This window comes from Natrix helvetica (genome assembly GCF_964273705.1).
Source record: "Natrix helvetica genome assembly, chromosome: 8".
Lineage (NCBI taxonomy): Eukaryota > Metazoa > Chordata > Lepidosauria > Squamata > Natricidae > Natrix > Natrix helvetica.
Window position 1 is genome coordinate 7,620,733 of NC_138559.1, and position 24,967 is coordinate 7,645,699.

The 24,967-nt window shown below is 42.6% G+C and overlaps 1 protein-coding gene across 3 annotated transcripts in view; it reads left to right on the forward strand.

Moving 5' to 3' along the window:
* PEBP4 (phosphatidylethanolamine binding protein 4) overlaps positions 1 to 24,967 on the forward strand; it is a 300,039-nt gene that overhangs the window by 108,126 nt on the left and 166,946 nt on the right. For all 3 annotated transcript variants that reach the window (XM_081960837.1, XM_081960836.1, XM_081960835.1), the window contains exon 4: positions 1,078 to 1,176. In XM_081960837.1, the coding sequence (XP_081816963.1) occupies positions 1,078 to 1,176 (99 nt within the window). The remainder of the gene's footprint in view (positions 1 to 1,077; positions 1,177 to 24,967) is intronic.

Consider the following 24,967-nt stretch of genomic DNA (forward strand, 5'->3'; position numbering starts at 1 on the left):
GCACATATTTCAGGAGTCCCCAGATACAAGAAGCACAGAAGGACATACTGTAAATAGCAAACAACAGGAAGCCTGAATAGCAAGCTTGCCTTCAGTCTGCCAGACTGTGTCTCATCCCAGATGTTTGATTAATCAGCCAGGACGATCCTTCTCCTGTCACTCTCGAGCCTTATTTGCTCATTATTCTAGCCTTGCAATCTGAGAAGTTTCTTTTCCCCTGGGCTAGTAAGTGGAGATTCTGTTCTCTTACTTCTGCCATTTCTACTTCTGCAGACGTATTTATCCCCGGCACACAAATGATTATGATTCCAGTCTCCCATGGGAGATCTCGAATAGCAGTGGTGGCTTCTGGATCCCATTCTAACGGGCCCGTTGTCATCCACACGGATGCCGTACTGGGGCGTACCGCCTGCAACCCACCACTGTCGAATAGTTATCACCTCCTCCTCCTGAGCAGAAATCAATTCAGAAGCAATCCTGACCATACGTTGGGTTTCTTGAAGGTCTCATACAACTTTCAAGTTGAAAGAAGCCTTCCTGGTTGCCCGTTGTGATGATCATGATTATTCATGATTCATTATTATCATGATGGTCCTTCAAATTGAACATCTACTCTGCATTCCACCCTATACTTTTATGTCACTAACAGGGCATGTTTCATGGGACCCACACTGAATATGATTGACATCAAGAATTAATTCTGGTTTCTACTGGGACCAGTGTTATGGATCAAAATGTCACTGATGTTGAAGCAAGTTCACTTCTCATTACAATTCAAAGCACAGACCATCAAATCAGAATCACCAAAATCTTCTGTTAGTTCCAAATACAATTTTTTTTTTCTCCGTGCGATAGTTTGAATTTAGATACTCTATGTATCAACTGCAAGAAATATGTATTTCTTTGGTTCGGTGAGAATTGTCTTTTTGTAAATTGCTACCACTGCACAAGAAGGGAACTGAAAGTCTGTTGTCATAGATGACTAGATGGATAATAGGTGTTTTGTTTAGAACGTTCCCTTTTTAACTTGCTAAATAGCAAAATTCTCAAGACTGATTTTCGTATATTGTTTTACAGAATAAGAAATATGCTCTCATCATGGTTGACCCAGATGCTCCTAGCAGATCTAATCCAATGTATCGCTTCTGGAGACATTGGGCTGTGACTGACATCAGCGTGAGTACTGTGAATATTTGATATTTCTTTCTTGATATGTTTATTACATATTTTGTGAGATTAATGGCTGTTTTCTACTTCGCATTTTAATCCCTCTCACATGAGTGATTCTTTTGGTTCAAAGTGTCAGGCTCTTCTTGTCAGGCACAGCTTGACTAAATTATTACTGTAACTCAAGAACATTTGACGCCTTTGAGTAGTTAGGATTCCTCCTGGTTCAAACGCAGTGCCATCTGTTCTACCTTTGTGCCGTAGAATTGTGACTTTTCATTTTCAGTCCTTGCTTGTTAGTGGCAGCTGAGTGTTTCTATTCTGCAGAGTCCTATACTCTGCTTTAGCACTTGAAGAAACAGACCTTGAGGATTTCCATACTGCTGGCTTGATGCTTGGTGTAGCTGATTATTTAAAAAATCACTTTCAATTTCTCACAACTGTCATTGGATGCAAGTAGTTTTGAGGAGGATCATGTTAGCCCTGCCATGTTGGAGAAATCGGGTGTAACCAGTGTTAACAACCATTTCTATGGGTAAAAGGAATGAGGGCAAAAAGAAATGGATTGTGTTAAATAAGGATGAGTCTATTTTCCCCTCCGGTCAGCTTTTCTGTTAGCCCACGCCCTGGAAACTGATGGGTTTTCTAAGTTCCATATCAGCCAGTGAGAAATCTTTGGCTACCTAGAACTTGAACGTGGAGAAAGAAACTAAGGATGTATCATAAAAATTTATCCCAAAGAACAAAGTGAGTAGATTTATCCCATCTACATTGCTGGAGGTTTTCAAGGAAAGATTGGACAGCCATTTGTCTGAGGTGGGTTGGAATAAGGACTCCTGCTTTGGGTGGTGTGTTGGAGTAGAAGACCTCCAAAGTCCCTTTCAGACCATTTCTTTGATAGTCAGAAGGTTAGGATGATTGTGGTCTGTTGAAGGTTATGGTCTTCAACCACCTGTTTTGTTCAGCATTCTTCTGCATATATTGTTGCAAGTAATGTACCAGGATACTTTTGTTGTTCTTCACTTGGCAGCTTTCACATCTGAACTAGTTGGATGGTGAGTGAAAGTAGTGCAGTTGGCGATGCTTGGAGAATGTTATGTAGGGAACAGGGCTTCACAATTGCTTAGGCCAGGGGTGTCCAAACTTGGCAACTTTAAGACTTGTGGACTTCAACTCCCAGAATTCCCCAGCCAGCAGAGCTGGCTGGGGAATTCTGGAAGTTGAAGTCCACAAGTCTTAAAGTTGCCAAGTTTGGACACCCCTGGCTTAGGCATTGCTTTCCTGCATGGATGAAACTTTTAGCATATCATTTGTAATTTACTTAAACAAGTAGCTTCTTGAACATCGTATTATAATATTTCTATGACACTATTCCTCAATAGCTTATCCTTCTCTCTAAATATTGAAAAAAGGTTGGGTGGGTAGGTTGTACAATACAAAGGCCTGAGACCAGATAGGCTGATTATAGCAGAGATAAGATTGCTGACGATTATGATATTATAATATTGGATAATTTCTATTGATTTTTTTTTTTTTAGATTTCTGGAAAAAGTGCTTTAGTGTATATTGGTATCCCAACTCAGGTGTTGTTTTAGGGTAGTTTTAGAACTAATATTTCTGGTCACCTTAATAAATAGTCTACACTCTGAATAAAATAAGATCATTTGATTCAGCTGTGTCTTTCAAAAGTATCTAGATATCATCAATATGGTATCATTCTGAATATGGGTTTTTTAAAAAAAATATTTTATAGACCTTCCCTTTAGAATTCAGATTGTAATATTGGGGAAATCCTGTTCAAGACTTGCCCTAATGCTGTCCAACGTGTACAGCATGGGTCGTCAACCTGGTCCCTACCGCCCACTAGTGGGCGTTTTGGGATTCCAGGTGGGCGGTGGGGATTTCGGAGGTTAAAACCTCCTTTTGAACTAACGCGCGCAAGAATCCGTGCGTTAGGGATTTCGGAGGTTAAAACTTCCTTTTGTGCGAGTGGGCAGGCGAGCGCAAGCGTGTGCACAAGCAAACACGTGGGAAGAGGAAGGGGAGGAAACTTCTCCGGTCGTGCCTGAGCTGGTGGAGCGCAGGCAAGCGCCGTCCCATCGCCAGGGAAACAGTGAGTGAGGTGAATCACGTGGTTGCTCAGATCACACGGGCGCAGCCCGAGAAGACATTTCTGAGAAGAGAAACTTCTCGCCCGTGGGATCTGAGCAACCACGTGATTCACCTCACTCACTGTTTCCCTGGCCATGGGACGGCGCTTGCCTGTGCTTCACCAGCTCAGGCGCGACCGGAGAAGTTTCCTCAGTGAAGCTCCTGAAAGGGACGCAGGCTCAGCCTGCCAGGCTGCCACCGCTCCACTGAAGACATTTCTGAGAAGAGAAACTTCTCCGGTCGCGCCTGAGCTGGTGAAGTGCTAGAAGGGGGGGGGGGGAGGAGCAGAAAAGACAAAAAGGAGAATGAAAGGGAGAAAGAGGAGGTGGGGGATAGTGGGATCCTTGCTGCTTTCTGAGCTTGGTGGTTTTCTTACAGACATTTCATTACCAAACTAGGTAACATCATCACTGCTAGAAGGGAGTGGGGTTGTGGGGAAAGGAGGAGGAGGAGAAGTCGAAGGACAAAACTGGTGGGCGGTAAGGAAATTTTTCCATCAAGAAAAATCCATTAGTGGGCGGTAGGTAGAAAAAGGTTGACTACCACTGGTGTACAGTAAGACTGGTGGTAGGATTCAAATTTTTTTAGTACTGGTTCTGTGGGCGTGGTTTGATGGGTGTGGCTTGGTGGGCGTGGCGGGGACGGACACTGTAAAGTCTCCATTTTCTTCTGATTAGCTGGGACGCAGGAGGCAGAGAATAGGTGGGGGCAGGGGCAGTTAGAGATGGTATTTACCGGTTCTCCGAACTACTCAAAATTTGCACTACCAGTTCTCCAGAATCGGCCAGAACTGCTGAATACCACCTCTGAGTAAGACCCTGGGAGAGGACTTCGTTATCACTTTATCTAATGTCATGGTTGCTCTTATTTTTATCTAAAGCCAGTGAAGCTGCTAGGATTCTGAAATTGCTTGTGGCAGGAATGGACTGGGTGCAGCCTCATACGCTCTGACATAAAATGGGAGATTGCTTTTGGAATATTCTACTTATTTTAAAAATTGTATCTCATTTTATCATTGTTTGAAAGTACTCATAAACACCTGGTTTTAACTCTCAGGGGTGATTGTGCATTTCCCAATTTAGACTAACCTATCAATGGCATCTGTTCCTGGTGAGATCAGACCTGATTAGGGAAGTACCTGTCATTATAGGTAGTTTTGTTTATTTAAAGGACTTAGGAAATTCAGTTGGCCCAGAATATAGCATTAAGAGTAGTGGTCATTGTAAATATGCTTTATCAAAGTTAAAAGGGTTAATCATCAATTTCCAACTACAATCCAAAATGTTAGTGATTTTCTTAACTGTTGGAAATTGGTTTATACGTAAGAGTGGAAGGAGTGGTATATAAATCCAACAAAATAAAGATTGCCTTTATTAAGCATGCAAATTAAAATGTACTATATGTATGTGTGTGTATGTATGTATGTATGTATTACTGAGGTATACAAAGGGATATCCTTTGGGTAACATATTTGCTAGCTTCTTGGCTGATCAACATATATTTAAGCCATAAAGGCATTACATTAAATTTTCAGGTACTGTATAACCTATTCTGTGTATGATGGCATGCAGTTTTTCTCAATAAAAGTATATATGCACATGGGAACAATAAAGTATAATTCTGTCCACATTTTGATAATATAGATTATTTCAGAGCAATCATATTTTTCTAGTATAATGAACACATAGTTTCTTCATCTTATAAGCATGCTTAGTAAATTAATATAGCATATAAAGTCATGTTTTCATCCATGTACAGTGAGGAGTGGGGTTAAGGCAGTGATGCCCAGAATGAGAATTAATGATTTAAAATTTGTCAATGGTTTAATGTATGTACAGTATATTTAAGAATTGTGTTCCCTTCAAAAGATCTCTGCTGAAGAAGCAGTAATTCCATAATAGGAAATAATAACCTCTTCCCCTTGCACTATCAAAACAGAATTTGCAAGTTTTATAGTGCTTCAAACACCCGTACAATATATTTGACTTGAGACAAGTGTGGAAGTAAAATGAAAACGAAAGTCAGGAGTAACGTACCATCCAATGCAGAGGTGGTATTCAGTAGGTTCTGACCAGTTCTAGAGAACCGGTAGTGGAAATTTTGAGTAGTTTGGAGAACCAGTAAATACCATCTCTGACTGGCCCCGCCCCCATCTATTCTGTGCCTCCCGAGTCCCATCGGGAGGAAATGGAGATTTTACAGTAACCTTCCCCTGCCACGCCCACAAGCCACGCCCACAAAGCCATGCCATGCCCACAAAGCCACGCCCACAGAACCAGTAGTAAAAAAATTTGAATCCCCTCACTGATCCAATGGACTTTAATCACCTTTGACTTCCAATTATTGTTAGTAATCCAAAAATGATTTAGCATAGTTCTCTGGTAGACTGGAGAAGTTAAACCTGTAATTCAAAACATTTCCTTAAATGCCTGGGAATTAATAAATTAAATAAAGCAAGTACAGGATGGTTGCACTAAACCTAGTTTATTTATTGTCTCTGTCTTTCCTTTTCATGAATTACAAGTTTTAAATAAAACTACTTAGAATAGTTTATTTCTCTTTATGCCTCCATTCAGCTATACTGTGGGTTTAAAAATTTAGGTGTTTCCAACTGCCATTTGATCTTGGTACTAAAGTCTAATTAAGATATAAATTAATAAAGCAACCTGCATTTAAAGAAGAACTATCTAGTTGTTCTCTATTATTCTCTAAAATTACAGCCAAATTTCCCTTTTTTTTCTTTTTCATATATATACCTTAATTAAACTTTTTTATTGTTAATGGCACTACAGAGCAAATTAAAATTAGACATTAATACTTTTCGCAATTTTCATAATTGGCTGAAAAGAGTAAAGCATTCAGAATAATTGTAGCAGCTTGTGTATCATTTTACTCCTATACAAATTCTTTCACAGGAATCTTTACACATTTGTTAACAATAGGGTCTTAAAAGTCTCTCATTAATTTTAATATTTATTAATCAAGGAAAAAAGCTGGAACTAGCATTCCTTTTATGTAGTCAGTTCCTTCTGGTATATTAACTGTTGCTAATTATTGTAATTAAAAATAACTTTAAGGAAGATTTTTTTTAAAAAACTCTCAAATGGTATAATTTTCTTCGGGGGGAAAAAAACCCGCTTACGTCCTAATGGCAAGATATTGTATATTCTTGTAACACATTGGTAATTCTTATTTTCTTCAGAACTGGAAGTTTATTAATGAAAAGCATAAACACTGCATTATGTGTATAGCAGATTCTCTTCAAATTGTATAGATCTTTTATTTTTTAATCTTTTTTTAAAAAAATAGGAAGTCAGGAAGATACAGGTTTATATTGAACTTACAATCACAGTTTAGCCCAAAACTTCTGTTGCTAAGCAAGACAGTTGTTAAATGAGTTTTGCCCCATTTTACGATTTTTCTTCTTTCCACTGTTGTTAAGTGAATCACTGTAGTTATTAAGTTAGTAACACAGTTGTTAAGTGAATCTGGCTTCCCCATTGACTTTACTTACCAGAGGTTTGCAGAAGGGGATGACATGACCCAGGGGTGAGTTCCGGCCGCCATTACTACCGGTTCAGTAGTAAAAAATGCATAGAACTGGAATGGTCACATGTCTTCCGGAGTTACTACCTATTTGGCCAAATTCAGTGGTGGGTTCCAGATCCTGTTGCAACCGGTATGCTGCAACAGGGCCCGGCATCCACCTGTGCATGTGCGCAGCACACACATGCATACTTACTGACCGCGATGCTCCAGCTGCTGGGCGGAGCATCGTGCAGGCGCCATATGCTCCATGCGCGAAAGCCCCGATCGGCTCAAATACCGGTAAGGAGGGCGGGCGGGCCCTCTGGAGCACCGTACCGGAACAGTACCTGATACTCCCAGCAGACACTGGTAAACCCGTACTGGGGCGTACTGGTCGTATCCCACCACTGACCGAATAGGTAGGAATCCACCTTTGACATGACCCCACCCCATTCCTTTGGTAACCTCTGCAACTCTTTCGCTTATCTCCCCAGGTTATTCCCACATACGATACATCTGAAGAGTTTTAAAACTGGATGTCTTCAATGTAGTTTGCTGATTCTACCTAGGAAATGAGGGGGGGTTGATAATTTTCAGGGTTTGCGCAAGAGCTTTTTCCCTTCTTCTCCTTTTAACAAAGAGGAACAATAATTGAGAAGGACCAGTGTTTTGAGATTACGAGAAAAGAATCGGTGGCAGGAAAAAGGACTGATAAAATTGCAGTCCAGAAATCAATATATTAATTTTTCGTTGTTTTTTTTAAAAAAATGCAATGGAATTATAATTGCATTCCACTGCTTTGTATGTTTTAGCCTGCACTATTAATTTCTTAACTTCTATGGTAGCAATCAGAGGCTCCAGGCTGGGAGAGTTAGGTATGTAGGGCCATTGGAGGAGATGCACTTGTATCTAAACTCTGAAGTGAAGACAAGTTGTAACTGCATAGCTGCTTCACTACAGAAGTAAGGCAAGTTAGCTAGAGATGATCACTTTTCATCTATTTTAGCATATCATCTAATCTCTCGTTTGGCCTGGTGGCTTTGTGTGCTCCCATAACAAAGAAATGCATAATGAATAATTTATTACAATAGAAATCGCTTTGATAAAACTATTCAGAAAAGGTATCTGGCCTTTTTGATCTCAAATAAAGGTTTCTCTTCCTACCAGAATTCTGCTCTTTTCAGATACTTCTTGTTCCATTTGCAAATGGGAGGAGGAAACCAAGGGAGGATACAAGTGTACAGTGTCATTTTGTGGACAATACTTCATATAATGGACATTTTGTGAACGATACTGGGATGCGGTTGCTCAGTGGTTAAGACACTGAGCTTGTCGATCAGAAAGATCGGCACGTCGGCAGTTCAAATCCCTAGCACCGTGTAACGGAGTGAGCTCCCGTTACTTGTAGCAGCTTTTGCCAACCTAGCAGTTCGAAAGCATGTAAAAAATCAAGTAGAAAAATAGGGACCACCTTTGGTGGGAAGGTAACAGCGTTCTGTGCACTTTCGGCATTGAGTCATGCGGGCCACATGACCACGGAGACGTCTTTGGACAGTGCTGGCTCTTTGGCTTTGAAATGGAGATGAGCACCACCCCCTAGAGTCGGGAACGACTAGCACATATGTGTGAGGGAAACCTTTACCTTACTCCATATTGTTTTGTAAGACTATGTTACAAATTAGATATTATTTTCTAACACCCTTCGTGGTGAATTCAGTCTTATTCTAAGCTTTTGGCAGAACTTTGGCCCATTATGATGAAAAATTCAGTACCCTAATCTGAAAAACAAATGGCTAGAAAATTCATCATTTACTACTTACCATTGATGATTATAGTGTTATTTTACATTTCAGAAGGTACATGGTTTATCTTCAATTCAAAATATGGCAAACATTAAAAAAAATGCTGCTGTAAAGTGAAATAATATCTGTTGGTGACTGTTTTTAAGGCCCTTTAAATTTTCATGCTAATTTGCAGTTTAAAATTACTTAAGAGATAAGAACCAAATTAGCTCCTAAAGCTAAGAGGTCAATATGTCCTGTTATCCATACAAGAAGTGTTTAAATATAATCAGCCTTTATTCCAATGCAGCATAATTGTTCATTTGAAGTAGGATTTTTTTTCCTTCATTCAATGAATCATTAAAATATTTAAAGGATAATGCAGGGAATTAGAAATAAATTTATCATATTATCCTGGATACACTGAGGAGTATCAAGTAACTAGGTGGAGGCTGAACTAGTTTACAAAGCCATCCAATAAACATTCTTTTAAATACTTTAAAATAGGGAAGGGATAAATTACACTGTCACATTCTGTTTGCTGCTTTTTTAATCATGAGCAACAATCGAGAGAAGCAAAATGAATGTTATTCAAAGTCTTCCTGTTCTAAGATGTATTTCTTCAACAATAATTATTTAGAATAAAAAGGCTGAACTGTCTGTAACTAATCAGAAAAAGATGCTGGGATCGTAGTGGATGGCTGGTGACTCAGTGTGTGTGGTAGCTGTGAAAGAAAGAAATTCCGTATTAGTGATCATTAGAAAGGGTTTAAAAACACCACTATAAGCATTCTAATAGTCTTATATACACATCTAGGCCATGTCTGTGTTTGGAATTCCATTGTGGTGGCCACACTTGAAAAAGAACATAATAGAGAAAGTGCAGAAGAGGAAACCAAACTGATCCGGGGGCTTAAGCACCTTTGTTATGAAGTGTTTGAAATTCTACAGTATTAAAAAGATTGATTCTGAATGGAGTAGGGACAGGACCAGGGATGGGATTGAAAAATGTTAGCAATCAGTTATCTGCCCAGTTGCTGGATGGGCGTGGCCATGGTGGGTGTGGCCTACTAGACCACCTACACCTCGGGGGGGGGCTTTTCACCCTCCCCAGGCTCCGGAGGCTCGGGGAATAACGGCCTCCCCTGGGCTCCAGAGTTCTAGGTTTTCCAAGCCCAAAATGTCAAGCCTAATGGAATAAGGGATTCTGTTAGATATTAGCATATATCGTGGCAAGTCTCCCCTCTGGTCCGCTGCTACAGCGGGAAACAGGTATCGCTCTGATTGGTCGAGGGGCGTACCCGATCCCTATAAAAGGGGAACCCTCCGACCACAGAGCAAGCTGGATCACTACTACTATTAATAAAGAGCTGATAAGTCACTTCGTGTCTGCAGTCTGTCCTCTCGCTGCCCAGATCCAACATTGGCGACGAGGGTGGGATCGAGAGGCAGATAGGACGAAGAATGCTACCTCCAGAATCTCCGGATTTGATCCAGCCCAGGAATTCGGCAGAAATTCCGGCAGCCATCTCAGATCATCGCAGCGCGGCAAATTCAAACAGAGAAGATGGCGATGCATGCTCCCCCCGCTCCTTTCGACCCAGCAAACGACGAATGGGAAGCCTTCATGATTCGTTTCGAGTGTTTCCTCGAAGCGAACGAATACACGGGGATCACCGACGCGAGGAAGAAAAACATCTTCCTCGGCTACTGCGGAAAGGAAGTCTTCAATACGGCCAGAGACCTCGCCGCGCCTACTCCAATACAGGCAGTATCGTGGACGGCGTTGCAACAGGCCCTGCAAACTCATTACGCGCCAAAACCTTCCCGCCATGTCTGCCGCAAGGAATTCAACACGAGGAACCAGAAGGCGGGAGAATCCATAAATCAATATGTTGCAGCCCTACGAAAAGCAGCAACTCACTGCGAGTTCAGGGATCTGGACGAGCACATCTTAGCGCAGCTCATCTGTGGGTTAAGAGACATTTCACTACAAAAGAAGCTGTTGGCAAACCTGAATTTAACCCTACAGATAGCGCTAAACGAAGCAAGAGCGTCAGAGTCAGCGGAGAAATCATCGGTGACCATACAACGAGGGGCCAACGTAAACCAGCCAGCACCAAGACAAACCAGAGTACACTACGAGGACACAAGCCCCGACTACGAGAATCCCGAGTTCGAGGACAGTCACATGATGCAGAGCAGTCACTTGAGGCCTGGGGGGAGACCCGGATCCCGCTTGCCGCCCTGCGCAAGTTGCGGAGGGAATCACCCCAGGTCTACTTGTAGGTTCAGGAACGTTGTTTGTTCGCACTGCAACAAACTTGGGCACATCGCACGAGTGTGCTGGAGCGGAGTCCCTGCCTCATGGCAGCCACCCATGTACCGCCAACAGAAGCCCAACCCAGGGGCTTGGCGAAATCAGAAAGGGCGCCCAGAGAGAAATCCACAAGTGTATGCCCAGAGAGAAAATTCCCAAAGAGCTGAGCGAGCGTGTCCCCAGAGAGATTACTCACAAGGAGCTGAGCGAGCGTATCCCCAGAGAGAATACACACAAAGAGCTGAAAGAGCGTTCTATCAAGACGCTCAACGAGAGTATTTTCAGGATGTAGACGATGAGATAGAGTTGACCCAGAGAGAGGAGTTGCGAACGTATCTCACCACAATACATCAGGTCCGCCCTAAGCGGCCAAAAAGGCTGAGAGTCACAGTCCTCTTGGAGGGCTCACCTTGCGAGCTAGAAGTTGACACAGGATCGACCCTGACGATTATTTCATGGGCATCCATGAAACAGGCTATCCCTAGCCTCAGAAAGAGCCAACTACGCGCTCCAGACGTCCTGCTACGAGACTACCAGGGGAACCAAGTCCCCATCGTGGGCCAAGGCACATTCCAAATCCGTTTCAAGGACATCGAAGCCCAGCTGCCCGTGACCATCACCAGCGCGCCATTACAGAACCTTCTGGGGCTTGATTGGTTTGAAGCCCTGGGGTTAGAAGTCATCGGAATCAACGCCGTGAGAAACAGCAGCGCTGAACAGATTTTTAAGGAGTTCGAGGATGTGTTCAGCCCCGGTCTTGGTAAGTATGTGGGTAAACCAATATCATTCAATTTAGACCCCAAAGTGGCGCCAATCCGACTTAAACCGAGACGAGTGCCTTTTGCACTCCGCCCAAAAATAGCTAAGGAAATAGATAAGTTAGTGGAGCAAGGAATCCTTGAGCCGGTGGATCACGCGCGCTGGGAAACACCCATCGTGATCCCAGTCAAACCAGACGGATCAGTCCGCATCTGCGCGGACTATAAATGCACAATTAATGTCGCGCTACAACAGAGCGCATATCCTGTGCCTGTAGTACAGCACTTATTGCACTCGTTGGGGCCAGGAAAGGTATTTGCTAAATTAGACATGGCACAAGCTTACCAGCAACTGCCAGTGTATAGCGCCACAGCGGAGGCCCAAACTATAGTGACGCATAGAGGAGCATTCAAATGCAACCGGCTACAATTCGGCGTGAGCATTGCCCCAGGATTGTTCCAGAGCGTCATGGAACGACTTTTGCAAGGGATACCGGGAGTCGTCCCCTATTTTGATGACATCTTGGTGTCCGCTGCAAATGAGGAGCAATTAAATAAAAGAGTCAGAACTGTTTTGGCCAGAATCAGAGAAAAGGGTCTCCGCCTAAAAAAGGAAAAATGCCAAATCAACGTGCCTAGCGTAGAATTCCTGGGTTATAGAATCGATGGTCAGGGAATACACCCCACTTCAAAGAAAATTAAGGCGATCCAGGACGCCCCCACACCACAAAATCAGACCGAGTTGCAGGCCTTCCTCGGACTACTTAACTTCTACAGCATTTTTCTGAGGCAGAAGGCGACCGTTGCTGAGCCACTACACTGTCTACTCCAGAGGAACGCACCATGGAAATGGGGACGATCCGAAGCTGCAGCTTTCGCCGGGGTAAAGCGCCTGCTCACCACTGACTCACTGCTTGTCCAATACAGCCAGACCCTACCGCTGGTATTGACCTGCGACGCATCACCCTTCGGAGTTGGAGCAGTCCTCAGCCACAGGATGCCCGACGGAAAAGAAGCGCCCATCGCTTTCTACTCCAGGACTCTTTCATCGGCCGAAAGGAATTACAGCCAAATGGACAGGGAAGCGCTGGCTGCTGTAGCTGGAGTAAAACATTTCCACGAATACCTCTACGGCCGCGATTTTGAACTAATTACAGATCACAAACCGTTGTTGGGACTTTTGGCGGGAAACCGCCCCACTCCGGTCTCCCTTTCCCCACGCATGACCAGGTGGACTGTTTTCCTGGCTGCGTACTCATACAAATTGATTCATCGACCGGGCTCCACTCTCGGACACGCAGACGCACTCAGCTGTTGCCCATTACCTGACATTCTGCCAGACCCCACTCCAGAAGTACCGGTATTGCTCATTGACTGTTTGGACTCTGGACCGGTTTCTTCATACGACGTTGCAAGGTTCTCCTCTAAAGACAATTTAATAAAGCAAGTTCAAACTTGGGTTTGGAGGGGGTGGCCGAAGGGAAACGTGGGCCCGGAATTCAAAGTGTTTTGGTCAAAACGGGACGAACTCTCAGTGTTGCAAGGTTGTTTATTGTGGGGGGATCGAGTTGTTATTCCGTATGCGTTACGTAGGAATGTATTAGATGCTTTACATGTGGGTCATCCGGGGATTGTTAGGATGAAGGCGTTAGCAAGAAGTTACGTTTGGTGGCCAAACATGGACAAAGAAATAGAGGAGTGGGTGGCCACTTGCGACCCATGCCAGGAATCGAGACCAGCACCCCTGGAAGCGCCCGCCACAGAATGGGAGAAACCTAAAGCACCCTGGTCGCGAATACACATCGACTTCGCAGGACCATTCCAAGGTCAGACTTTCCTTATAGTTGTGGATGCATACTCAAAATGGCTAGAAGTAGTCCTAATGACTTCAACCACGGCAGAGGCAGTCATTAAGGTTCTACGGCGACTTTTCGCCACCCATGGCCTGCCTGACCTCCTGGTCTCCGATAACGGGCCCCAGTTCACGGCCATGCAATTTGAGACATATCTAGCAGGTCAGGGAATTCGGCACGCCCTCGTCGCGCCATTCCATCCGGCATCAAATGGACAGGCGGAGAGAATGGTACGATTCGCAAAAGAGGCCCTCGCTAGGATGGGTCCAGGTGATTGGCAAACACGCATTGATCATTACCTTTTAATTCAGCATATTACCCCAAGTGCAACGACGGGTAGAAGCCCCGCTGAACTACTCATGGGCCGCCGTCTACGGTCTCACCTGGACCATCTTCACCCAAATTACTCTGCCACAGCTCCCCCAGACTCCACAAGCAAAATTCGGTCTTTTAGCATAGGGGATTCAGTATACGCCCACAACTATGCAGGGGGAACATTGTGGATGCCGGCAAAGGTCATTGGCATCACGGGTCCACGATCGTATCTGCTGGAACTGGAAGATGGGCGGAACTGGAAAAGGCACATCGATCAACTTCGGGGTCGCCTAGCGCACTCAGACCTTCGAAACGAAGACGAGATTTTCCTGCCTACAGAAAGTCAGCCACGCGAGAGCCCCATCATAGAAAACTACGACACCTGCGAACCAAGCTCGGAACAAGAAAGCACGCACGAAGCAGAGCAAACCCCAGGCAACGCAACCGAGCAGACTCCGGAACGCCCTAGAAACGAGGGTACGAAACCTCCCGAACGTGGAACGGGAAAAGCATCCGATCCGGAAACCATTTCTGACCAACCAGAACCACGACGTTCCTCCCGAGTAAGGCAACCCCCAACATACCTAAAAGACTATGTTACCTACCGCAACGTTCCGTCTAGGAGGGGAGGGGTGTTAGATATTAGCATATATCGTGGCAAGTCTCCCCTCTGGTCCGCTGCTACAGCGGGAAACAGGTATCGCTCTGATTGGTCGAGGGGCGTACCCGATCCCTATAAAAGGGGAACCCTCCGACCACAGAGCAAGCTGGATCACTACTACTATTAATAAAGAGCTGATAAGTCACTTCGTGTCCGCAGTCTGTCCTCTCGCTGCCCAGATCCAACAGATTCCATTGTGAGCAGAGGCATGGAGGACTCTTCTCATGAAGTACCTCTGGACTCGCTCAATTGTATTAATGTCCAATATGCAGTGTGGTTTCTAGGCAGGCGAGCTGTATTCTGTCTTACTTGCGTCAGTTCTCTTGGAAGAGCACTTAAGAGATACAGTTTTCTTTGACACATTCCCTGGGAAAGGAAGTCCCCAACATGCCCATCCTAAGCAAACCCAAGCAGCCCTATCTCTCCAGGCTCCAGGTGTTCTCATTAAGGATGCTTTGATGCCTGAGGTGAAGCAGCAGGGACGGTGAAGAAAACAATCTGTTCAGTGACAAACAGGGTATAGAGACAGCTGTTCCTTCTGTGCAGTACAGTCGCGGTGTGAAAAGCATATCCCACTAGTATGTTAAGCTAGCAAGCTGCTTCTGTGACATGAAGAGCATGGCTGTTTTCATCAGCAATGAACTCTTAATCATCTCTGTGTACAATCCTCTGTCTTGAGTAAAAGTGCCGAAGGAAGGATGGAGAGCTGTGCTCTTCTGGGGAAGGATGAGGCCTCTCTTCTCTTGAGGAGTCGGCAGTTGGCTTCAATTGACTTTGTTGGTGCATTTTTTTTTCTTATGGGCTGATGGGAAAGGTTCTGGGTTGCAAAGTGTCACCATAGAAACAGGTGCTTAACTAAAGAAATCAAAAGCTTTATTAATTTTAGCAGCTGAATGTTTGAAACGGAGTTGTGGCGTGGTGGCAGCAAAGTTTGGTTAAGCCCATGCAGTGTTCTTTGGGGAGAACTGGTGTGAAGGAGAAGGAGAAATACTACTGGTCATAAACTGAAGCAGAGTGTTGAGCATTCAGATTGACTTTTCTAGTCTAAATGAGGAATGGGCATTTCTGTTTGTTTTCTTAAATTACCTTTTGTTTGCTGGTTGATTAATTCTGAATCTGATTGTCAATGAAATTGCGGCTTTGTTTTCTGTTGTCTCATTTCTCATTCTGAAACCCATGTTAAGAAATAAAAGCAAAACTACTGTAGTTATACAATAATACAATAGCAGAGTTGGAAGGGACCTTGGAGGTCTTCTAGTCCAACCCCCTGCCTAGGCAGGAAACCCTACAGCCTACACCATTTCAGACAAATGGTTATCCAACATCTTCTTAAAGACTTCCAGTGTTGGGGCTTTCACAACTTCTGGAGTCAACTTCTGTTCCACTGATTAATTGGTCTAGTTATTTCATGTTCTCAACCTATCACCATTTAGTGACATCTTTATTCATACATACTTGTTAGACTACTTATATATTTATTTGGTGGTAATGGAGGAAAGCATATTGATGTACATAGATGGGATTATAACACTCATCAAATTTTGAACCTTTCTTGTGCTTTATGTGCCATGTGAATGCTATAGAAAACGTATGTATGTATGCATGTGTTTAGGGACGCAGTGGCTCAATGGCTAAAATGCTGAGCTTGTTGATCAGAAGTTCGGCAATTCAGCGGTTCGAATCCCTAGCGCCGCGTAACGGAGTGAGCTCCTGTTACTTGTCCCAGCTTCTGCAACCTAGCAATTCGAAAGCATGTAAAAATGCAAGTAGAAAAATAGGGACCACCTTTGGTAACAGCATTCTGTGTAACTTTGGCATCTAGTCATGCTGGCCACATGACCACAGAGACGTCTTTGGACAGCGCTGGCTCTTCAGCTTTGAAACGGAGATGAGCACCACTCCCTAGAGTCGGGAACAACTAGCACGTATGTGCAAGGGAAACCTTTACTGTATGTATGTATGTATGTATGTATGTATGTATGTATGTATGTATCATCTATCTATCTATCTATCTATCTATCTATCTATCTATCTATCTATCTATCTATTTATCTATTTATTTGACTTAAATGTTCACCTATCTCATATAATGATTCTACGGTAGGTGGCTGACAACAATCCACCAAAGCACAGATTGCAATTGGAAGTACCCGTCTCCCCAGGTACCAGGCCAAACAGCCTCTCAGCTGAGCCTTCCAACTGAATTAGTTCAGTGGTTGGATGAAGAATCAGTTCTCACGACCCTCCAAAAGCTAAAGCAGTAGGGTTTTATCTAGAACAGATGTTACTTTTATATTACAGATCAATCCTCCTTTTTCTCCTCCTCCTCCTCCTCCACTGCAGAAGCCCACAAAGCGGTAAACAACAGGTCAGAAATACAATACAGAGCCATATACAACTAATAAAAATACAACAGTACCAATAAAAATAATGTAAAACTTTAAAACCAGTAATAAAGAGACTGAGATCAATTTAAAACGCCACTTTAAGAAGATAGCTTAAAACTTCTTTTTTAAAAAAAGGAATAGTGAGGCCCTTCATAACTTTGACAGGAATGCGTTTCACATCTCACAGAGCAGGATAATAAAGCCACTTTTCCTAGGTCTCTACCAGTAGCAGGATCCTAAAAAGAACATTTCTGCAGATTTGAATAATTGGACAGATTTAGGTAAAGAACCTTTTGATACCTGTAAATAGCTCATGCCATTAATAGCTAAAACCAACACTTTGCAAATCTTATTTGCCTCATTAATAACAGCCTAATAGTTGGTTTTCTTGGTAGTCCCAAAGGTGCTTTTTCAGGAGGAAACTAGAGTTCCTTGTTTTTTCTTTTGAAGACATTTCACTTCTCATCCAAGAAGTTTCTTCAGCTCTGACAGGATAGTGGGGAACAGAAGGATTTATATTCCTTGCAGGCAGCTGATATACCGCCCCCTCTCCCGAAAGGAAACATCTTCAAAAAAACAAAACAAAGACATCATAAACTAGAAGACCATTTATGAACATCAGTACAATCAGCAAACGAGAGATTAGAAAGGCCTAAAACCACAGTTTAAAAATGTCTTCAATATTTAATATTATAAGGCGGAACAGTTAAATACCAGCCTCACTGCTGATTATGTAATAAAAAAAATACCTGAGATTGAATAGAATGAATGCAGCTACATATCACCATACAATTTCTGGTGAAATAGATCAAAGCAGTCTGAACGCCATATGCAATAAAAGGAGCAATTGAAATAGGTTGAGTGCAGTGGTGGGATTCCTTTTTTTTTTTTACTACCGGTTCTGTGGGCATAGCTTGGTGGGTGTGATGTGGCTTGATGGGCATGACTTGCTAGGCTTGGCAGGGGAAGGATACTGTAAAATCCCCATTCCCTCCCCACTCCAGGGGAAGGATACTGCAAAATCTCCATTCCCTCCCCACTCCAGGGGAAGGATACTGCAAAATCCCCATTCCCTCCCCACTCCAAGGGAAGGATACTGCAAAATCCCCATTCCCTCCCCACTCCAGGGGAAGGATGCTGTAAAATCCCCATTCCCTCCCCACTCCAGGGGAAGGATACTGCAAAATCCCCATTCCCTCACCATTCCAGGGGAAGGATACTGCAAAATCCCCATTCCCTCCCCACTCCTGGGGGAAGGATACTGCAAAATCCCCATTCCCTCCCCACTCCAGGGGAAGGATACTGCAAAATCCCCATTCCTTCCCCACTCCAGGGGAAGGATACTGCAAAATCCCCATTTCCTCTCCACTCCAGGGGAAGGATACTGCAAAATCTCATTCCCTCCTCACTCCTGGGGAAGGATATTGGCCCAACCCCCTGTCCCCAGACTGCTACCAAGCTGTGGTTCATCGGCAACCAGGCCATGCAGGTAGGGGACAAGCATGGGAAGCACCATTTGCACAAGTGGTATGCACATGCACGAAACCAGAAAGGTTTCGCAGAGCCAGAAAGGTTGAGGATCACTGATTTTAGAGCAAAGGGCCTTGCAGCATTCAATGGACTTCAAAATCCACAAATTATTAAAATTGAGAATGCTATTGGATCTGTCTGCATTTTATCTGTCCCAGCATTAACCTGTTCAATCATGAATTCATTCTGTCAGAGATATGCATTCTGCAATTAAACAAAACGACACAAAATCTGCATTTGTTTTTATATATAACTTTGCTATGATAGAAAATTATTATGGACTTCTGGTTGGCAATTACATTATAAAATTTCATCGTGAAGTTTGATTAACTCTACTATATATTTATATTTTTTTTGATAACAACCTTAATAATTTCGTGATTAAATCATCAGAAGAGTTCAGCCTATTTTATTTTAGGTCCTCTGAATAGAGAAACACTCTGACACATATTCCATTAAATTTCCATACTCTATTAATTTCAATTTTATGTACATTGATGTGCTATTGCTCATTTCTGAATGAGTATGTACATCTATCTTAGCTTGTCCCAGATCTCTTTTCTTGAAGCACAGTTTTGAATTAATTTGTTGATTTCAACCTCAGAATTACTTCAGATTTCAGCAATCAACCTTTTTTGTCCATAATGTTTTTGCTAGGACTTTCTCTTGACGTAACATCTCTGAGATGTCCAACTTTTCGTGTTTGTGTGTGTGTGTGTGTGTGTGTGTGTGTGTGTGTTAGCCTCAAAAGCATGAGAAAAAAAATGTTCCTCAATTGGGACATTTTTGTGATTGAACTGCTCAGAATTTAGTTCTGGCTCCCTGCTTAACCCATTTCCATGGGTCGGCTGCTGGGGTTTCGCGGGGGTTCAGGAGAAACTCTAGCTAAGATTCTGTGCAGTTCGGAGAACCCCCAAATCCCACTCCTGGCTGGCCCCATCCACCCCTCCCCTCCCAGGAGTTCCCAAGTGGACCGTTTTGGGTGACAGGTAAGTGCAGGTCTCGTGTGGAGGGCAAAACATGGGCCAAACCAGAAGTTCAGAAAGGGCCTCCGGAGCCCGGGGTGGGCAACCCCCCACCATTGGGTGCAGGAGGCTGATCAGGCCACGCCCACCATGGCCACACCCACCCAGCAACCGGGCAGAGGAGCCCTTGCTAAAATTTTTGAAGTCCACCCCTGCGCCATTTCCATAGTGCTGAAAAAAATTACAGTAGATCATTTCCAGTTTAGTTTTATCCCTCACACATTCAGTCAATCCCTGAATCAAGAGTTAGAATATATGCTCTCAGTTAAATTTTGCTTGATCAAAAACAGTCTTCAGGGTGAGATGGGCAACATAGAAAATGAATGAATGAATGAATGAATGAATGAATGAATGAATGAATGAATGAATGATAAATAAATAATAAACAAACAAACAAACAAATGGCAAAAAAGGCCAAAAGACACTTACATCAATAAAGAAACAATTTGGTGGTATCCTGGAGTCCATCAATCATTCTGTTTTTGAATCTATATGAACCACTTCATTAAAAAAAAATCAATTTAGATACTAAGGGGAAAAAAGAAGTACATTTGCCGATGCACATACTAAGACCAGAAAGACAGTATGGGCCATACAAAATACGGAAATTATGGACTTTGTTAAATTAAGCTCATCTGCAAGGGATTTGCCATATGTTACATCTAGGAATGGGCGAAAGGGATGCAGTGGCTCAGTAGCTAAGACGCTGAGCTTGTCGATCAGAAAGGTTGGCAGTTTGGTGGTTTGAATCCCTAGTGCCGAGTAACAGAGTGAGCTCCCATTACCAGCTTCTGCCAATCTAGCAGTTTGAAAACACGTAAAAATGCAAGTAGAAAAATAGGAACCACCTCTGGTGGCAAGGTAACAGCGTTCCGTGCACCTTCAGCATTTAGTCATGCCAGCCACATGACCGTCTTCAGACAGTGCTGGCTCTTCAGATTAGAAACGGAGATGAGCATCACCCCCTAGAGTCAGGAATGACTAGCACATATATGTGAGGGGAACCTTTACCTTTACATCTAGGAATGTTTTTAAGGATTTTTTGTAGAACTGAAAAGCTACTTCAGATTGAAGGAAAGATCCCATTCCTTCCCTTCTCCGGCTCTTTTATGAATTTTTATTTATTTACCCATCCATAGAAGTCCCTGAAAATTCAGACAGGTTGACATAGTTAATACTAATATGTTTTTCATTGCTAAAACTTTTGTTACAGTTTAATAATATGTGATATATGCAAACTTTTTTTGGGGGGGGAGAAATGACAGCCTGATGACTTGATTCACTCAGATATTAAACCATCAATATTGAATAAAATACAATTGTCCAGGTTTACACAAAAATGCCAAGCCAAAAGCCGTGATTTATAAGTCACAGTGGATGAATTCATTAAAGCCAACATTATTACTCTTTAGGGCAGTGTGTGAACTTTAACTTTCATGGTACAAAACAAAAATTCTTGAATGGCTGCTTGGGAATTGTGGTTGTTGCCAGTATTTAAATTTCTGTATGAGTTTTTTTGGGGGGAGGGGGATATTGCTGAGAATTACACTGTCTAATAATATCTAGATCCATTTGGGTTGGAGTCCCACAGCAAAGAATCAAACCAAAGCTTTGGTGCTGAACCCCCCCAGCTCCATGTCAGAGTTCAGCCTGAGGACACATTATTGCTGCCAGAAGTTTTAGGTTTAATAGGTTCTCCATGCATAATGTTAGAAGTTGACTGTCAACTGTTATTATTTGTGCCCTGAAAACAGATAGGGTTTAATTGCTGTATCTGTCAGCCTGGCAGGAAATATCACAAGGAAAAAAAGCTGGAGTTTGGGGCTAATTGTTTTCAAGTTGAGAAAGGATGTATAGAACTTATTGATTAAATGTATTTGAAAGATCAAACTGTTTGTATGACCTGCTGCATTTAAATATAGTTTTTAGTCAAAAGCGTCAAGATCAGTGAATGGCTGAGAGATACAATGCCACCCTATGGCCTCAGTTGAAGGAACAATATGACAGCAGTAACACGGTATTGATGCCGGGGGTAGGGTGGAAAGTATGCTAGGGTAGCATAGTAGAATAATAGAACTGTTAATCTTGGTAATTTCATGTGCACCATTAAGGCAAAATGCTGCTTTTATACAGCTTTGAGGAGAACAAGATACTATAGATAGATCTGCAAGGACACTGATAATTAAAAGGCTCCTATGTGGGGTAAAAATGAGATGCAGTGGCTCAGTAACTAAGATGCTGAGCTTGTCGATCAGAAAGGTTGGCAGTTCAGTGGTTCAAATCCCTAGCATCGCGTAACGGAGTGAGCTCCCGTTACTTGTCCCAGCGTCCGCCAACCTAGCAGTTCGAAAGCATGTAAAAAATGCAAGTAGAAAAATAGGGACAATCTTTGGTGGGAAGGTAACTGTCAGGCCTAAAAGCCACCTTTTCTTTTTTGGACTTCAAGCCTGCCACACTTTCTAGTATTCTACTATGCATTTTCTACAGTGGGAAAATGGGAAAGGGGGGGGGGGGGTCATGCGGAGTTGGGTGATATGTAGCCATAACAAAATTCTTTCTAGAAAGCCAAGGTCATCCTTTGTCTCTGCACCTGGCCGGAACTGGATGGGTGGAAACTGCCAGCGTGGCAGTGAAGATTGGATCGTGTGATGGACTTGTGGGTGTGGGGGTGGAATATTGAACTTTCAACTGGGTGGGGAAACATGGAAGCTTTCAGATTCGGGTTTTCCCAGATGTGCCAACATGGCTCTCTTAATAAATTGGAACTTTTGAGGAATTCTTTGCCTCGGATTCTGATTTAATTTTGGAGGTAATTTGGAATCCTGACATTAACAGCATTCCGTGCGCCGTTGGCCTTTAGTCATGCCAGCCACATGACCACAGAGACGTCTTCGGACAGTGCTGGCTCTTTGGCTTTGAAACAGAGATGAGCACTGCTCCCTAGAGTCGGGAACTATTAACACATACATGCAAGGGGAAACTTTACCTTTATGTTAGGTAAGGAGAGTTATGGCTTCCTTTCACTTCCTAAGTAAAGGAAGAGCTGAGCTTTTGTAGGAAAGATAGCAAATAAGTATAATACAATAAGGTAGTTTATTAATTTATAATACCATGTTAAGCGTGAGAATGGGAAGATATAAATAAATAAAGTACTAATGATTGCACATTGTTGTTACAGAAGCTTTCATGGATGTATGAGTCACAACATTTTTTTCATTTAAAAAATGCTCTAATTACGCAGCCTTCACGTGCCCATCTTCATCTGAGAGAAAATTTCTACCCACTTTAGTTCTTAAGGGGCAGATCATATATTTCAAGTGTGGGAAATAAGTAGGGAAAGATGTAGATAGGGCATAACAACAAGACAAAGGTAACACAGATAATAACTAGGACTGAAAATATATGCTTATATATCAACAGTGTGAATATAAAAGTCATTAAATGCACACTAAAACATTCATACCTCTGCCAGTTTTGTCCATTTTGCTCATAGAAATCAATCATGTATATATGAACCAACAATAAAACATCAGTGATGTAGGCTTTTCCAATCTAGGCTACCAGAAAAGATGTGGTTAAAGTTTATGGTTCTTATGTCATATATTAAAATAATTCATCTTGACTTGGATAGTATACATTTTGGGAGCAGATCATAAGGATGCATGCAAGAGTGCTGTGAAAATATCTACAGACCCCTCGCATCCTGGACATAATTTGTTTCAACTCCTGCCCTCAAAACAATGCTATAGAGCACTGCACATCAAGACAACTAGACACAAGAACAGTTTTTTTTCCCTGAACGCCATCACTCTGCTAAATAAATAATTCCCTCACCACTTCAAACCATTCACTAAGGCTGCATTACTATTACTATTAGTCTCCTCATTGTTCCTATTACCCATCTCCTCCCACTTATGACTGTAGGATTGTAACTTTGTTGCTTGTATCCTTACAATTTATACTGATATTGATTGTTTCCTAATTGGTTATTTGTAGCCTATGACTATCATTAAGTGTTGTACCTTATGATTCTTGATGAATGTATCTTGTTTTTTTATGTACACAGAGAGCGTATTCACCAAAGACAAATTCTTTGTGTGCCCAATCACACTTGGCCAATAAAGAAGTCTAGTCTAGTCCTATCTATCCTATCCTATCCTATCCTATCCTATCCTATCCTATCCTATCCTACTTGAACATTGCTTGTCCTGCCATTTTCAGGGGTGGTTTTTTTTGCCAATTTGAATAGTTGTATCTACTATCATAGTGCTCTTATTTTTGTTAGTGTGTGTGTGTGTGTGTGTGTTGTGTGTTGTGTGTGTTCTTAACTTTTAACTTGACTCCTAGAATTTCCTGAAATTGTGCTATTAAAATTTGAGGGATATTAGTGCTACAATTTTCTGCAGGAGGCTTAGAAAATAAGAAATCAAATATATTACACCTCCTATAGGTCTAAGAATCAATTGTATATAATCTTCTCAGGCCAGTAATTCCACTACCACCTCTCCTGTGATATGATGATATCCCTCCAATGAGCATCAGCCCTTCTTTTAGAAAACATACATCCCTTGCATTTGCATGGAATACTTGGTCTTCTATGACTTTAGTGTTGGCTGCAGGACAATTGCTAATGGCAATAAGGCAACTGAGTGGAATTCAATTATTCACAATGGGAGCCCGCATTGCTCGGTCCCTAGCTCCTGTCCACCCAGCAGTTTGAAAGCAGACAAAATTGCAAGTAGATACCACTTCAGTGTGTGTGTGTGTGTGTGTGTAACCCTATCTGCATTCATGTGTGCGGAGAGCGAAAGCTGGTGCTGGACCTGGCCAGACATGAAGCATCGCAACATGACGTGAGGGGAGATGGGTAGAGAATCCTGGAAGAGCTAGCAACCCAAGTGCCTCTAGCTAATTAGTGCAAAGCTAGTTCACACACACACACACACACACACACACACACACACACACACCATGGTGTACCAGGGATAGGCACAAACGGAATGAACTAGGCTGTCAGGACTGCATTGTGTCCAGCAAGTGTAAATTTCCCTGACATTGTACGCCCTATGCCAGGGGTGTCCAAACTTGGGAACTTTAAGACTTGTGGACTTCAACTCCCAGAATTCCCCAGCCAGGGAGTTGAAGTCCACAAGTCTTAAAGTTCCCAAGTTTGGACACCCCTGCCCTATGCTAAATAAATGCATCCACAAACATTGACAAGGCATTTTTAAATTAAGAAATGCTGTGAGTAAACACAACAACAATATTACACGCAGAATTAAAAACGGTAAAGGAATGTTTATGCAAGGGATGAATATCTATCATTGTGTTTATGGAAGTAGCTGGAAATATTTATTTTCGAATGAATATCGATCAGGTTTTCTATGTGGTATAAGTCAGCAGCAGCAGCAGCAGGTTCTGTGCCACACATATTGGGCAGGAAGTATTTTCCAGTGGTTTTAATTGTTTATTTTTTTATTTTTTTATTTTT